The 16,279-nt window shown below is 44.8% G+C and overlaps 3 protein-coding genes across 3 annotated transcripts; all 3 read left to right on the forward strand.

The window, feature by feature from the left end:
* Positions 1-5,945: 5,945 nt before the first annotated feature.
* On the forward strand, positions 5,946-6,629 carry N7539_008811 (uncharacterized protein; the record flags this gene model as incomplete). Its single annotated transcript, XM_056938406.1, has 1 exon — positions 5,946-6,629. The coding sequence occupies one exon, from the start codon at positions 5,946-5,948 to the stop codon at positions 6,627-6,629; it is 684 nt and encodes a 227-aa protein (XP_056786414.1).
* Positions 6,630-7,997: 1,368 nt separating this feature from the next.
* On the forward strand, positions 7,998-9,434 carry N7539_008812 (glycoside hydrolase family 71 protein; the record flags this gene model as incomplete). The annotated part of the gene is made up of 4 exons (XM_056938407.1): positions 7,998-8,075; positions 8,126-8,654; positions 8,707-8,929; positions 8,984-9,434. 4 exons carry the CDS (start codon positions 7,998-8,000, stop codon positions 9,432-9,434), a joined length of 1,281 nt encoding a protein of 426 aa, XP_056786415.1.
* A 5,318-nt stretch (positions 9,435-14,752) lies between these two features.
* On the forward strand, positions 14,753-15,122 carry N7539_008813 (uncharacterized protein; the record flags this gene model as incomplete). Its single annotated transcript, XM_056938408.1, has 2 exons — positions 14,753-14,926; positions 15,036-15,122. The coding sequence occupies 2 exons, from the start codon at positions 14,753-14,755 to the stop codon at positions 15,120-15,122; spliced, it is 261 nt and encodes an 86-aa protein (XP_056786416.1).
* Between the last annotated feature and the right edge of the window lie 1,157 nt (positions 15,123-16,279).

Genomic DNA, 16,279 nt, shown 5'->3' on the forward strand with positions numbered 1-16,279 from the left:
TTAGGCAAACCAGGGTGGACACACTAGGATTGTTAAGCTCCTCTTAGGCTACAGAGCGAATCCAAATACAACCGACTCACACGGGGGGTCAATGCTTGTATTTTCCTCACCATACCCTGCGATATTTCGACTGCTAGTATGACGAGGCGCTCATGTTATTGATAAAAGAATAGTCATTTGTATGAGGATCTAAGTGCTTTCTAATTTTTCTCTTTTTACCTATTATGTGTTCATGGTTTAGAGGTTGTGGACTGGGCGACGGCGGTACTTGCTTTGTGTGACGCGTGAGGAGGGAATCTAAACTCAGGTAATAAATGACTGAAGAACAGGGCGAGCCCAGTGGGAGCATCCATAGATCGACCCGAGCAACCTTAGGGGCGGCGTTGGAACGTCTCTGACAATCTTACCTTCCGTAACCTCCCTACTCAGCGTCTAATAGCATTCACGTGCATAAATTTCAATACTACGTCAGGTTTTCCGATTCTGTTTGTCTTTTTTGACCCCTTTCCTTATTTACGAAAGAGGATTCCGAGGCTCGGTCATATTTGCATCGTTTCAATTAATCAAAGGGATAGTCTATAGAAGAGTACAAAGACGGACAGTTAGAATACCTAAAATGGCTGGATTCAATCACGCACGCGGCACGAGTAATACCACGTTTCTGTCATTCTGGGTAAATTTGATACCGAACAGGAATATTGAGGAAGGGCGCTGCTTCGTAAAATCCGGGGCCCTGGGTGACGGGGTGACGGGATGGTCCTAACCCGGATGAACTGGATTAGTACCAGTTAAACCCAGTTATATCGGAGGTGGTGGACTCACGGGGTGGAGGTCATGGGGCGGCCGACTCGCGCCGACTCGCGCCGACTCGATACGACTGGATACGTCTTGATTTAAGCTATATGAAATTTTCACCCCATGACCTTCACCCCATGACCTTCCCCCTATCACCTTCCCGGGGATCTGTAAGAGCCTAAATCAGCTTGAAATAATAAAATGATTAAATTCAAAGTAACATGGTTACTAAAATAAACTAAAGCCTTTCTTCTAGAGAATTTGAAATTTGATCTTGACGGATATAGCTTATTTAAAATTAATTACTACTGGTTCTCAGGGTACAGCTTTTAATATATAATCATAGCCTATGTAAATTTAGGTAATATCGTACTCAAGACTATTCTAGAAAGAAGTATGGGCTATAGATATATCATATATATAACACAATCGTGTCCATGTTTTTTCGGTAAATATTACTTTTGTCTGGTAAATACCGTAAATTCGAGATTATTTAATATAGTACTATACTCTATGGGCTCTAACGGCTTATAGTATATTGGTCAATAGTTAGTAGGATAAATAGAAACCGTCACTGTTCCCTACGGGCCTACTTCTTCGGAAACATGACAAGTGTCTAGGATTCCATACCGGCTGATGTAGTCAAAAGGAAGAGGAACAAGTAAATAAAAGCCTAAGTAAGTCTGCTATCATCTTTACCTATCTACTTTCCCCGTAATACCTGAATATCTACATCTAGGTGATTCTGCATGAGCAGTGGTACTAGGGCACCCTTTCGACTGAAATATTGTACTAGTACGTTTATCTATCTTGGGAGACAAATAAACGGCGGCAGCGCCCATAGACTCGATTCCAAGCTAAAAGAAAGATCCGAAGGAGACGCCGAGTAGAGAGCTCTGGCTGGAGAGCCTTAGTGGTAAGAGTGGGTCAATGGCGGAATAGATCAGACCCCGAATATTATCCAAATAAATGGGTATCCCCCACTATTATGTATGTACTTTAGAGTACTAGATGGCGGGCGTAGTTGTCTGGAAAGCAGAATTGGCCCTCGAAGTTACAGTAGATCTACCTATTTTTGGTGTCTAGTATTTAGCATCGCTAATTATATCACTACTATCATTTTTTACATATACTTCAGCAATCCTAAAAGCAGTTATACCAACAACGGTGAAAAAAGAATATGATTTATAATTCAATATTAATAAGATATACAGGGGATTTGGAGAACCATATATATATGGTAAGGACGACTAATGTAATTTTCTGATTAAGGGACAATCGAAAATGAGCGGAAGTACGGGTCCTAAACCTTCACGGGTTCGAAAGCCGCCTCAGGGGTCAAGGAAGCCACCATTGCCACCAAAATTGTCACAGGGAATCTCGAAGAGAAACGATTGTACGTTGCGAAGACTTTCTTATAGAGAGTTCAAGTTACTAGAAGAGTCTCATTTAGCCTCAAAGCGAAGCAGATCGCCCATCACCATCGACACGAATGAATCTAAAGAGCGACAACTGTTCTATGCGTTTTTTGGCTTCAATCACGGGGAGGCCCTGACTGATGGAGCGGTAGCCCGTGCAAAAACTCTTCTCGAACGGGATGTGATCGTCTTTCATAGTTCCATCCGAATATCCTGCTGCATGTGGTTAAGGAACTATATCATTGACAGACTCAAGATGGTTGAGATTGACGGAGATCGATCTCGAGGAATATTACTGCAAACCATGCGAGATTTTCCCTACGGGTGTGCTAATCGAGGCTTCGGCCTCTTATGGGATTTTTTGGACCAACTCAGAATTACTGAACATCCCGATGACCAATTCTGTTGGTTTGAGGTATGCGGCCCATAAAGCGCTTGCTGTGTCTTGTTGTCTTACCATGTATAATAGAAACGCGACCTGTCATCTGACGACGCCGGGCATATGCTTCATATTTGGAGAGCTCTACAAACTCTACTTGTCCATCATCTGGCCGTGCAGTTGATGAAGTCTCACGAGTATGATGTCAAAATTGGCGCAATTCGTCAAATGGTTAATCAAGTCATGAAATGTGGGATGAGAGAGATACAGTCATGTTTAGCCTGTGAGAATTCCCGACATAACTACCGTTTTCAAGACAGAAAATATGCAGAAGAGGATGAGATCTTTGAGACCGCATGTTTAGAGTGGTGGGAAAAAAAAGTGGAGATTGAATTAGAGACTGGACTCCAATTCCGGCATGAGATACAAAGAGAAAGGGTAGGGAAAAGAGGTGCTAAGAGGTGCTAATGTAGCATATCAAAGAGATTGGGCGCTAAGTATATATGCCTTCAGATTGTAGATCCAGTGTGGCTCTGTGCAATCGTTATACATTATACATGATAATAATCCTGTAGGACAATTCGTCCTCTTCGTCCCTTCTTACTCTAGTAGTTTATAAAACATCATGTCTGCTTACACGACGAAAAGAAAAGAACACCTTCGAATCTTATCATATAGGGGTCATCCACGGTCGGAAGAGCCACTTAAGATCTTAATAAGATAGAATATTGGCGTCTCGCTCACCTGCCTTAGGTGCGCCCCAGTCCCTCAGGATTGTCGGTGGTTTTCCTGGACTGTTTGATTTTCCATCAATGTGAACAAAGTACTCTGTTATATACGTCCCTACACTGCTTCAAAGACAATTGTACACTGGAGCACAAAATCGTGATTTATTCTCATATGGTGCGCGGATATCTTCCGTTCTTACTGGCTCACAGGCACGGAAGGCAAGAGTTGGGTTGGGATGGTGAGGCCTTATTTGCCTCGCACGGATGTGAGATTTCGTGGAGCGTAGTAAAAGCCATCTAACTGCACTCGAGTCGCCACTTCACACAGGATTCTGTTTCACCTTTTGTAATACATGCCCAAACCGAAGAGCTGAAAGGGAGGGTAAAATAATATGGTTTCTCATATTCAGAATAAGCTTGCTTGAAATTTGAGTCCGCTAGGGCAGGAAGCGGAATCATTTACTTCTTGCACAAGCCTCAGTGCCGCTTCCTGGTGCAGATAGCTGGGGTATAACGAGAACTGTGTCTGTCAAAATCCGGACAAGAAAGTCTGAACCAGACAACAGGAGATCTGGGTTCATTGGACCACGTGTTTGATCGATTCTTATCGCTGCACAAGTCTCACGCTTCCTCTTTCGACGATGACTCCGACTCCGTCAACGAACTTGACTGAGAAGCGAAACTCGGCATCACGACTCTTGGATAACCAAAACCGTCAAGACCGAATATGCAGAAATCATCCTCTTCATAGTGGTGGAGGTTTTGTGTTTTTTCTACTTCCTCCTGATGACTCGGATCTTCGCGGAGTGAACGACCGAGTGAGTGTAACGGCGGAAGCAACGTTCGATGAGCCCCTCGGATTTTCTGATTATCACTTTCAGTGGAAACCATTGTTCAATCATTAGTTCACATGGCCAGAGAAACCTATCCGATAGAACTTACTTAATCCTTATACCACGGTATTTACGGCAGTCTGGCATTCTCATCGTAGGACAATTTACCGCTCTTTCAAGCTGGGTTGTTCCTGCTACACAGGCGAAGATGCAGCTATTAGGTGAGCGCACACCATTTATACCGGACAATGATCGTGTTATAAGCGTGACTTGATCCGTATGGTACTGTGCACGGTGATGACAAAATGGCAGTACTTGCGAACCGAGCTTATAAGTACTGGAATAGATACTAATCAGTTTTAAGACATAAGCGGTCTCTGCCACTGACTTTTCTCCCGTCACCCATATGATTATATAATTCCAGATATGTGACTAATTTATCAAATTGTGTGAGTGTAGGTTCTCTTTCGAAAATATAGTAGAGTTTTTTGGTTCGACTAGCAAATTCTTAGATTCAACCTCGGAAGGGGTGGCTACCACGAGGGTTATTTTAACGTCCGCGGACTGAGGTAGCGTCGGCTAAGCGAGAACCCCTCTCCTGTGAGACAAAGGATTTGAAAATAGGAGGATATCTGAATGAGGCGCTGAGCTCTTGCTATGCCGTCGGGAAAAACCAAAAGTGTATTTTTAAACCTATATCGCGGCGCGCGCGATAGTGCCGGCATGAAGGTCCATTAACCCCTGAAAGTAAGAAATTTGCGATAGATTTGAACCTCGCGTCAAGCATCCCTCTAATCACGAGAAAAGAGAATAGATTTTTGTTCTACTCAACATCGTTCACGGATTACCTTACTCGTCCATTTCACTCGAGGGTACAATGAAAGCCTTTAAGAAGTGATGGTGGTAGGATCTGGACCAACTACTGTATTGACGGGTGTTCAATACCGGTCAGGTTAGTCGAGAGTCTGAGGAGCCCAGACTTGACTACGAAAGTCCGCAGATAGTATTAGCCCTCTGGATGCTAGTCTTTTATTTATGCCGTCGTCTCTTCGCGATACTACTACTGTAAGCGTATTTTCAAAGATATTTATCACCAGGAACCGTTCATATCAATGTATCGAGGAGGGCGGTTGTCGTTCAGTTTCCCCCTGTGGTCGTTGCGTTGGTCTTCACAAGACTCTTTCCCGATCCGACGTGGATCCGAAGAATAAGTGTATGCGTTCCGATATTCTATTACACCTAATGGATACATTGGATAGTCTAGTAACTCGGTATTTGTGAATTGGTAGAGACTTAATCGGTATCCCTCTTAGTCTACTAATGCTATTCAAGTAATTGCAAATTCGAGTGGAACGAGAAGTTGCTTCTCATATAAGTGCTTGGAATTTTATTCCTGTGCTCTAATTAGCCGGCTGTGGCAGAATGGGAAGCGTTGATGTATGTAGAAGGAGAGATATTTCAACAGTAGAAGGAATGTCCGTCATGTCATGTTCCTGGCGGAAGGTAGTAGGTGTTACTCCGCGAGTCGAAGTGGGCTTAGCACTATACCCCCGCGAACCGCGGTACCAGATCTTCAGTACAAGGTAGGTAGCCTAAATGGATGTCAACTGTCAAGTTATAGCCTAAATGGATGTCAACTGTCAAGTTATAGGGTCGCTGTCAAGTTGTTTGCCCCCATTCAGAACTAATTAAAATTTTTTACTGACTAATTGACTCAAGTTGACGTATTGACGTGTCGACTCTGACTCGCGCCTCCACTAAACGGAGCAAGCGACCGGAGGTGTCCGGCCCCATGCCCTATCGCAAGGAGGAGTATATACGGTTCAACTCCGGCTCTATTAAGCGCAGCAATATCTCAGGCCCCGTGCAGCTGATCTCCACGACCGATATGTTAGCATACGATACGCCCGATATCCTACCCTATACCTCTTCCTCATCTTCCTCGCTGCGATCGGGAGACGATTTCGACACGGGATCCCCTCAGAGCTACTCCTCGATCACCACTCCTGATGAGTCGCCAGGTGACCCTTTCCCCGTGAATAACAATGCTGGATCCTATTTCCCCAAGCGCTCCGCGACCGTGACCAGCCAGTCTCGTTCGTCCAACGACGCCCCTTTGATTCCTCAGCAGGCCTTATCTCACACGAAGCGGTCGCACCAAGAGTTAGCGCGCCAGCGCTCGCAGCACGGGATATCGCCCCCGCCATTAGTAGCCCCGCGCAGTAACCCGACCATCCGTGCCTCACAGGATGTCCCTTTTACGGACAACCATCCATTCAGTAAAGAGCTAGCGCAAATAGACAAGGTGGCCGAAGAATTTAGCGCTACTCATGTCACGGATGAGGAAGAGATTCTCCTACAGCGTAAGGGGCTGAAGAAGTTTAGCGTGGAGGACTACCTCAGTGAGATCGAAAGTGTCTATCGGAGCGTGTTCGATGATCCCGTGCGGCCGGTCAGCGTGAGTGCGTGGCTGTGAGGGGGTGGACCTCCCTCCCAATTCTCGCACCTCATGTTACGACTTATCGCGAAGCTGGGCCCGCCTTCACTCCGGTTGATCCCTGGGCCATCTGCAGCTCGATGACCAAACTATAATGCGGAACATGATGACTGACTGGGGTTGATGAAGTATCACGGCGTTCGGGCTTCCAACATCGATTATTACACAGAATAGCTCCAGATTGTCAGGCTGGTTGTAGAGCAGAAATTACAGTATATCAGTGTTCATATTCATGTACTCGACGTGGTGCTGAATCTTCCCAAACGCCTGCCTCTCCGTGCATGCCCGCAGTTCCTGGACAACATATGCTAGAGGTGCCATATGCTGACAACAAGTTGAGACATTTGCAGCAAAATCATTACCAAGCAAAGTCTTGCCGAGCTTAATCATTCACACCAACGAGATATTGGATATGGAGGTACAGTAACTCACTCACTTGGTGACAATCAGTACAATTCTCAGCTAAAGTAGATTTACACACTCGCAATTTGGCTTTGATTATACGTTGCATGGATAATGATGGGATACGGCTACTGTAGGGGCAGTAGTACCGCTGTGTGAGAGGGATAAGGAGTGAGATTGCTGTGGGGGAGAGATTCTACCTAAGCTATGGACTGTGGTGACTGGCAAAATCACATGCCATGCAAACACGGGTAGAGGGTAAACAGTGCGGAGTCAGAGATTGATTAATTTTAATTCTTACTGAAATTAAAAGACTGAGAGCTACTGGTCGACTATGCTGGCGTCGTCTTCCAAAGTACCTCAATTTTGGGCGGGTTCGAAGGGACATACATGGTTGCGGCGGCACGTATGTTATGGTCAGAACGAGACTGTAAAATTTACCTGAAGTACTGCCAAATATCACGCGAACACAGGCGATCGAGTACTGCTGCTCTGTCCGAAGGCCAGAGAATCTCAAAACATGCATCGTAGCGAGGGTATTGCAATTTATCAGTCATCTGTAGAAGACGTCCTTGGTTAAACTCTTCCTGTGTTTGAAACTATTGAGTCTTAGATGATCGTATTCTCCTGACTTGATAGGTATTTTTTGACATAAGTGGGTAGGAGGCCAAAAGCCGTCAGATAAAGGCTGTTTCACGATCTAGAACGTGCTGATTATGGTTCTTACACGAAGTGCTAATTGAGTAGTTTGCCCGTTTTGGATGGACTCCCACCTAACAGACATAGAGTCGGGGCAGATTTCCTATTTTTGAAAAAAATTTCTTTCTTCTTGGTAGACTGGTACTTATTTTACAGTTTGCCTTTTCCGATAACAGAACGTGCCTGCGGGTTGTTCGAATGGCCAGAAAACCTATGTATCTGAACGCAATCTCTGACAATATCCCGATGTTGACAAGTCGCGAGGAAACAACGATAGCTAGTGGCGGAGGCGTGATGGATAAGCTCGTGTTCTGTCATTTCATGGTGAGTTGGAGTGATTAGACGGTAGGATGATGCTGACATAAACATACGAGACCGGGATCACGAGCAATCGCCAAGGCGTTAGTGACTACGACGGCGATATGAGACGAGCAAGAGAGGCAGGTATAGATGCATTCGCTATGAACATTGGCACAGATTCTTTTACTGATACGCAACTTGGATTTGCGTATGAATCCGCTGCTAATAATGAGATGAAATTATTCTTATCGTTCGATTTCAATCACTGGGGGATAGGACAGGGAAATGAAATAGGTGCCAAGGTAAGACAGTACGCTAATCAACCTGCACAGCTCCGACTTGATGGGAAGGTCTTCGTGTCTTCCTTTGCAGGTGATGGCGTCAATGTTGAGTCCATTCGAACAGCCGCAGGTCTGGACATATTTTTCGCCCCAAACTTCCACACTGGTGTCGGAGATTTCAACACAATAGACGGTGCATTCAATTGGATGGCCTGGCCCAGCAATGGTGACAACCAAGCCCCAACCCCCACTCATAATATCACCGTTCGCGAAGGAGACACAATGTACAATCAAGAGTTGAACGGGAAGCCATATATCGCACGTAAGCTAATTCAAGAGAGCTTTGTAGTGCGACTGCTAATGATTTGACGCAGCGGCTTCACCTTGGTTTTCCACTCAGTTTTCAGATCGTCCCCTAAACAAGAACTGGGTTTTTCCGTCCGATCTCTTGTGGTATGATCGCTGGGTCGAGATTTTGCACCTGCGGCCCCAGTTTGTCGAGATAATCAGCTGGAATGACTATGGTGAATCGCATTACATTGGACCTCTTTCATCGCTTCATACAGACGACGGTTCTTCGCGATGGACTGCAGGCATGTAAGGTTCCGCCGCTCTGATATAATCCTGGTTTCCCGAACTGACACAAGATAGGCCGCACGACGGGTGGCTGAATATGTTAAAGCCATTTATTAGCGCGTATAAAGCTGGATCCTCAGAAATTCCTTATAACTCAGTTGAAAAGGATGGCATCGTTTACTGGTATCGAACTACAAAGAAAAGCGCAGAATGTGCCATGACCAGCGCATCCACTGGACTGAGCATCAATGTACCAGCCGGTTACGAGACTTTGAAAGACGAGGTCTTTATTGTCGCTTTCCTTCAGTCACCCGCACAAATTATCGTTCAATCAGGGGAGCGATCAATCACGCTTAGCGCACCATCAGGAATTAGTGCCCACAGATGCCCGATGGGCGTAGGTCGTCAGCGTTTTACTGTTTCACGTGACGGAGGGGTCATCTTGTCCGGTACAGCCTCGCGAGACATTTCAGATGTGTGCCTAGATGGAATCTACAACTCGAACGCGTACGTAGGGACACTGTAGACGTTAATTTAACACCCTCTATTGTTTCAATAAGAGGATTCTTGAAGACTAGCCTGGGCTATACAGAAACAAGGCTATAAGGTATCACTCCATATACTTGCACTATTCATAGCTCTCTGAGCTTTTGTAAATATAGCAAGATCATAGAATTTAAACATACAAGATCCTGAGATCTGTCGTGCTTAATATTTTCAGTATCGCTCTTGGAACATTCTGGACGTTGGTAGAAATGCGTCTCTTCCTCTATCTTATCGTGAGCTGTTTCGTCACCGTTCATAGCAGTGCTCTTTCGCAGTCCTGCAAGACATATCGGTCGGTGGTGTACTACACGAGTCGGATTGGTCTTTCATTTCAGTTGTTGAGTGGTGATTTAGGAGCGTTCTCGCTAATGTCTTTATTCAGAAAATTTAACGCCTTAGAGCTCCAGACCCACCAGTTTACTTGATACATTGATTTTGTTGATTCTTCACACAGAACGCCATTCAGTTAACAACAATCTTTGCCTCACTGAAAGTCAAAAACATAGCCTTTTTGATGGAGTTCTATATGACTAAAAGCCACTGCCCCAATTACCTCTAAAAATAAAAAAAAGCTGATGAATTCTTACAGTCAAATATGCGCGAGGGCGGCGAGGCCGAGCTGAATCAACAGCCACCTTGCCCGTTCATAGATGACGAAAGAAAGAACAGGCCATTACATTTGGGGCTCAGCCTCAACAAGCACGCCGTTGAGACTTCCCCTTTGTCATCTCCCAGGTTTGCCTTAAGTAGCATCCAGCTACCCGCGCCGTGCTGGCGACCAGTCGCTGTTCAAAGTAGTACTAAAGGTGACGACAGCATAGGCCTCACAGAAACGAGACCGTCCAGTACAATAGTGAGGACAAGAGTGTTATTGAAAAGCAGATTGCTGTTAACATTTTTCGGGTTTGACCGCGAGCAAAGACTTGATCCCCTTCGAAGTCCATCATTCTTCCAGCGACTAAAACATCTTATCACCGAAGATCTCGCTTAGCCCGGTGAATTTGACCGTTCTCTCAATTGCTGTTTTTTGCTAACGAATTCTATTGTTAGCTATATTGAAGAACTAGATTTCGTCGAATTCAGGCTGGAGGTACTCGTCTTTCGGCATGATAAATATCTCGACCTTTGCGGAGTGAATCGAGATTTCGGGCTTTGGTGAGACTTTCTACATACTTATGATAGCTTCACATCCCTATCACTTCAGCTTCAGTGGCTCCAGGCATGTTTGAAATCATTCGCAAGGTAATACACGGGGTGGTACATGACTACTCAGACAGAATCGGCATCTCTCCGCTGTTAACGCAGGGCATATGCTTCAAATATGGAGAGCATTGAAAAAGTTGAGGGATAACTTCGAAGCCGAGGTGAGTACGCCAGAATTCCAACTGCAATCAAAGAGGACTTATCGTATATTCTTAGGTATTTAAACGTGGATGTGTCTCTAAAGGAACGCACAATTGATCAACGAGAGAATTCCTTGATGGTTATCAGAAAATTGTGCCTCGAGTGGGAGGATTCAAGAACAGAAGAAACCGTTCTTCCAGAGCCACGGGATCCTCGTTCGCAAGAAAAGATTGAAGAGATATCTAAGAGGCAACTCGAACCGTATTTTACTTATACTCCTAGCTTCACTCTGACATCTGATCCACCTACCATAAGCGAGAGTAAAAAGTATATCCCCCGCCGTCGCAACCGCTTCACGTCGCTATCGCTCGTAGCTGGGGTGGATACGTTGGAAACGTACGAAGAGAGGGAATTAGATACAGATTATCTTTATTTCCAACCAAAGTTACTCTGTACTGTGTATTTGAGATTTCCTTTCGATATACGTCATCTTTCTCCTTCTAGTCAGATTTTACCTAATATCTTACAGCAGTCCAAGGGTCGTTCGTGGCCAACCATCCACTGGAAGCAACAATGAGATGATCATTGCTGTCATGATAGATTTACCCTGGCTCAACATTGTATAGGATGAGATTGACTATTTTTGTTTCGTTCTCAAAAAATCAGGGGGTTGCGTAGATTGCTGAAGAATGATGATGGCTTGTGAAAGGCTATCACACACTCGATGTAACAGTACTATCCCCACACAGAGACACAAAGATCTCAAATAAATGATGTGATAGGCACATGCTACGGGAGAAGAAATGACGGGGCTCAGAGTGATAGAGTGCCTAGCAATGGTCAATGGGTAATTGATTCTGTCTGTCGATTTGCCGGTGTACTGCAAAATGAAATTTACTGCAAGAATTTCGAGTTAAGTCGGGCAAGACAAAGAGCTCGTTTCAAAAACTCTCCGGTCAAACATCGAGGCCGGAAGTACTATCCAAGTAACCCTGAAATGATTTGAAATCCTTTAGACTACACACCAGTAGTACGAGGCACGTGCTAAGTCACTGGTGCCGGTAAGGAAGACTCAAATTTTCTAGACCAGTTCGAATTCCGATCAAAGCAAAAGCACTCGCTGCTCGTCAAATGTACTCGGTCTACGATTTGGTGTTGGACGGGCGTAAGCATGCCCGGGAAAGAAGTTCAACCCGCTCTGAAAGTAAACGAGGGTACTGACCGCGAGAGGAGAGGTGTTAAGGGGTCTGTATCGCAGGACAGAGGACCTGTTGGCTAGGCAGAGAGTCCAAGTCTATGGGGTCTGATTTCAAAGACTGAATCTTGGGGTCTGGCAGGCTCCACCAGTTCCCACAATATATACATAGAGGTTCCACGTACCGAGTCCCCACAGCCCCACACAGAGCTCTTGGGGTTGTTACCCTAAGACGACGCGGGGTCGATTCGATCGTGAATCGTCTTGAGTCACCACGTATGACTTGCGCCGTGACAAATACATGGAAAAAACTTGGTATCTCCTATTATTAGTCATATTATAAGGATACTTCCCGAAAGGGATTAGCCCGGGGGGGACTGGATTGGAAAATGACAACTCTGACTCATGAACCCCTACAGACTGTCTTCCTCTGATAGTTGATCCTTGGGGAATCTGCGAGTCCTTCGTTCAGTCGTGACGTCCTTGATTTGCGGCCGGCTGCGGCCACCGCGGAACACGTGACCCATCCTGGGTATCCTTAGGTCCCGTTTTCCAAGTCCCCGACCAAGCTTACCCGAGCTCCCAAGAGACGGTACTGATTTCTCTTCTTACAATTCTATTATATTATTCGTCATCTGATAAATTGATAAATCTTTAATAAAGTTCTGAATAATTACCGAAGTCTACTAAGATTATCTAGTAGATCCTATAACGGATGCAAGTATAAAATCACTTCCTACTAACTTTAAGTAATACGACAACTTAGAATCATGTAACCTATTATAGCCTGATATAACCTGATACCACCTTCACCACCTCATACAATCTCTATATTGACCTTATAGGGTTAGAGATCATAGGGTGAAATAACCGAATTAAACTGTTGTAGTAAAGTTAGTCAAGTATTTTTCAATCTTAAACAAGTTTAATCGATCTCGCCACCGCATGGCCTCCACCCCGTGAGGTTTGAGGTCTTTCAAAATCAAGAGAAACCGGTAAATTCCAGTTTATCCGGTTCATGACCACCCCATCACCTCCATCCCACCACCCCACGAGCTAGCCCCCGTGAGGAACTTCTAGAGTAGAATCTTATATTACGTTCTTGATACGCTTAGTATACAATAGGCGGTACGAGAAAATCTTCAATTAGCATACAGAATACCATCAGAGCTTTCCGCAAGAACAGGAATAAGAAATCATTTCTAGTTTGAATGGTGTATAGAGTATATGAATTCCGGGTGTATGGACCAGAGGGATATGTCTACCAAAATCTGGAGTTGATTTTCGTAAATAGCGGTGGGTTGGGGACCATGGGAGCTTAGCACAATTTGCGTGAGCAGGTTCGAAGGGACATGGTTGCAGTGAAACGCACACTATCTACTTGTTGGTTTCTGTGATCAAAATCGACTCAGCTCTAGGTCGAATAGATTCACGGTCGCTTCTGTGAAACTAGGAGGTTTGGTACGAGATTTTAATGTATCTATTAGCGTAATAGAATCGCGAAGAAGCTCGAAGAAGACCGCGCTATGCCGATAGGAGTCATCGTGAGGAATCGATTTCGAAGTGATTTCCCTTCTACATGTCTGTGGTTGCGTTGCCGCTGGATCTTTGGATTTTCCCGCCAGGTTGATCGGATTTGAAATCACACCATAGTGACGTTCAACATCTCGGCAACTCTTCCGATCTTCTGGTCTGATCTTTGCCCAATCTGGCTGGAAACTCTCATTGTCTGAAGACGAGAATGACCGCAGTCTTCCGGTTGCTCTGTCTCGCAGAAAGAGATGTACCTCTTGGCCGCAGAGAACGCCTAATTCCGAGCATTTTTTATAAAGACCCAGCGCTCTTTTTTCTAACGTGATTTTTTTTTTGCGAGGGTCTTCAATCTTAGCAATGATGCGTTTCCCTTTTTTCATGATCAATGTTGGCCCCTGTCAAGTCGAGGATTACGGACTATTAATACCTAAATTTGGATGAGGATTCTGCTAAATTTAGACTTGCACCAAATTTGCAAGAGACAAACACGTGAAGCCTGGTCCATCGTTCTAGCTTGATTTGTCCAGGAAGGTCGCGCAATACAGCAGAGAAGGTGAAATGTCCAGTATCCACTCTCGTGCCAAAGTATGCGAGTACAAATGTTCAACAGGTATGAATTAGGCGCAAGATCAGTCTATCGACCTGTACGTCTCAACAGGCTGTATTATGGTAGAGAATGTGAGTGAGTGAGGGACAGAGAAAAAGACCAGAGGAGTTTACAAATACCATATCTGGCTGTATAAACTACACAGCCTTAATCGAATAGCCGTCAGGCGAGCGCCAACTAAAAGTCATGCGTATCTAAATACGTAAAGCCACTCTGTCTAGTTATAAGTGGTATACGCTCCCTGTTCTGGAATCAACACGACCGATCGAACGGAACGAAAATCAGTATTCTAGCCAAGCTCGTGGCAATATATTGACTTCATGCCTTTAGCCTTCGAGGGTAAAATAGCATCTCGTATAGGTCTTGCTATGCAACAACGTAGAGTTAGTCAAAGCCCTGAGCAGACAAGGGGGACCTTAGCAGAGGGTTCAATTCGTCCGAGTCCTTCACCAGCTTCAAATCATCTGGAAGTTCATGATGAATTTGTTCACCTATTACATTTTCTTCGATCACCGCTATATCCGTTAGTATCTTGCGACACGGGCAAGTATCATGATGACTTTCCTACGAATATCCTCGGCTACTGTCTTCTCACTTCCGACCCGAGACATTTTCCTACATGGCCTATGCACCGACATGGCTCGACCATAGTGACAGTGCATCTCAGAACATGAAGTCCAGACGATCTCACTTCGGCCGGTTTATTGGCCTACGACAGGACTGGTACTTCGACGGTGATGTTCCGCTTGATCCCAGGGTCCTAGACCTCCTGCAAAGAATTGAGGATGACTTCGTGAATCTTCAGCTAATTGCATAGGAGTCAGCTCCGCTTGCTCTCAAATTCTTAGTACCACCAATCGCCAGAAGCTAACTCCTCCCCGCCATCATGACTATCGTCAAAGTATATCCATGCAGTGGTCACCCGGGAAAAGGATGAGTACACTAATATTGTGCGTATCGACACTGAAGCAAGTGACAACCGCATGTAGCTCGGTAAAATCATTCAATATAATATATAATACATAATATACCCCGTCCTCACTTGAGGGAGCGTCTGGAAAGCAGGAAAAAACGAACGTTTCATAATTTTCAGACTATGTAAGCGATTCATAACCGTAATGACCGATAATATTTCTCTTAGTTTCCCATATCCATCTACTCCCTAAGTTACTGTACCTAATCTTTGCTGCAGTTGATATTATATCGTAACACATGTAATCGTAATTTCGTTTTATCTATCATCGCTATAAATCACGACCAAAATGCTATACAAGAGTGAATCTGATTTTGCCTTTCTGGAGTCACTCTAGCCATCTTGTTTTTCTCAACCGTTCAATCAGCAGTGACAGGCCGAGTTCGAAGTATATTACGTTACTCGACGACTGGCGATGTATATCCTGGCTCTCCCTCTAGAGTTGGTCGAACATATTTGTCACAGTGTATGCGAGCCGAAAGTACGATCATGTGAGAATTTCCACTGATGGATTTCTAGTTACCCCCATGGGATCACATCAGACTTTTGGGATCCTGCAGGCAATTACGCTATATGGGGTTTCCAAGTCTTTTTGACAGTATTGTAGCGGACATCAGCAAAGATTATACTGCTATTCTTCGAATACTTTGGAGCCGTCCACACCTCGTACAACACCTTCGGCAACTCAGACATCTAGAGGTCGTGGCTTCGTCTAGTGTTTTGGACAAAGACCATGTCGAAGTTCTCGTAGAAATTCTTCTGAGACTCAAACACACGAGAATCCGATCAATCAGATATGCTATTACAATGCGCTTGAACTTTGTAGTTGTGGGTCATTGGCTAATAGACCCGTAGCTGGAGGGTGAATTGCGAGATTCCTCAGCTAATTCACGATAAGATCTTGACCATCACAGAGCATTGTCGGATGTCTGCCAATGCGAACAGCTTTGATCCTCTCAATACAATTCCCATGGATGAAAATATCTGCGGACTATACCTTGCCGACCCGACTGATTGTCGTATTTTAATGGTTCAATCCCTTCGTTATCTGTCTCTGGGATGCTGCTCGACCGAGTTGACGTTACTGGAGTCTTTGACCAAGCAAAAGTATCAATGGAGACTTAGTGGATTTGAACTATATCGTTCACGCTCAAAATCTCGTCAAGACTCAAG

This window comes from Penicillium diatomitis (genome assembly GCF_028827545.1).
Source record: "Penicillium diatomitis strain IBT 30728 chromosome Unknown utg000014l_segment0_segment0, whole genome shotgun sequence".
Lineage (NCBI taxonomy): Eukaryota > Fungi > Ascomycota > Eurotiomycetes > Eurotiales > Aspergillaceae > Penicillium > Penicillium diatomitis.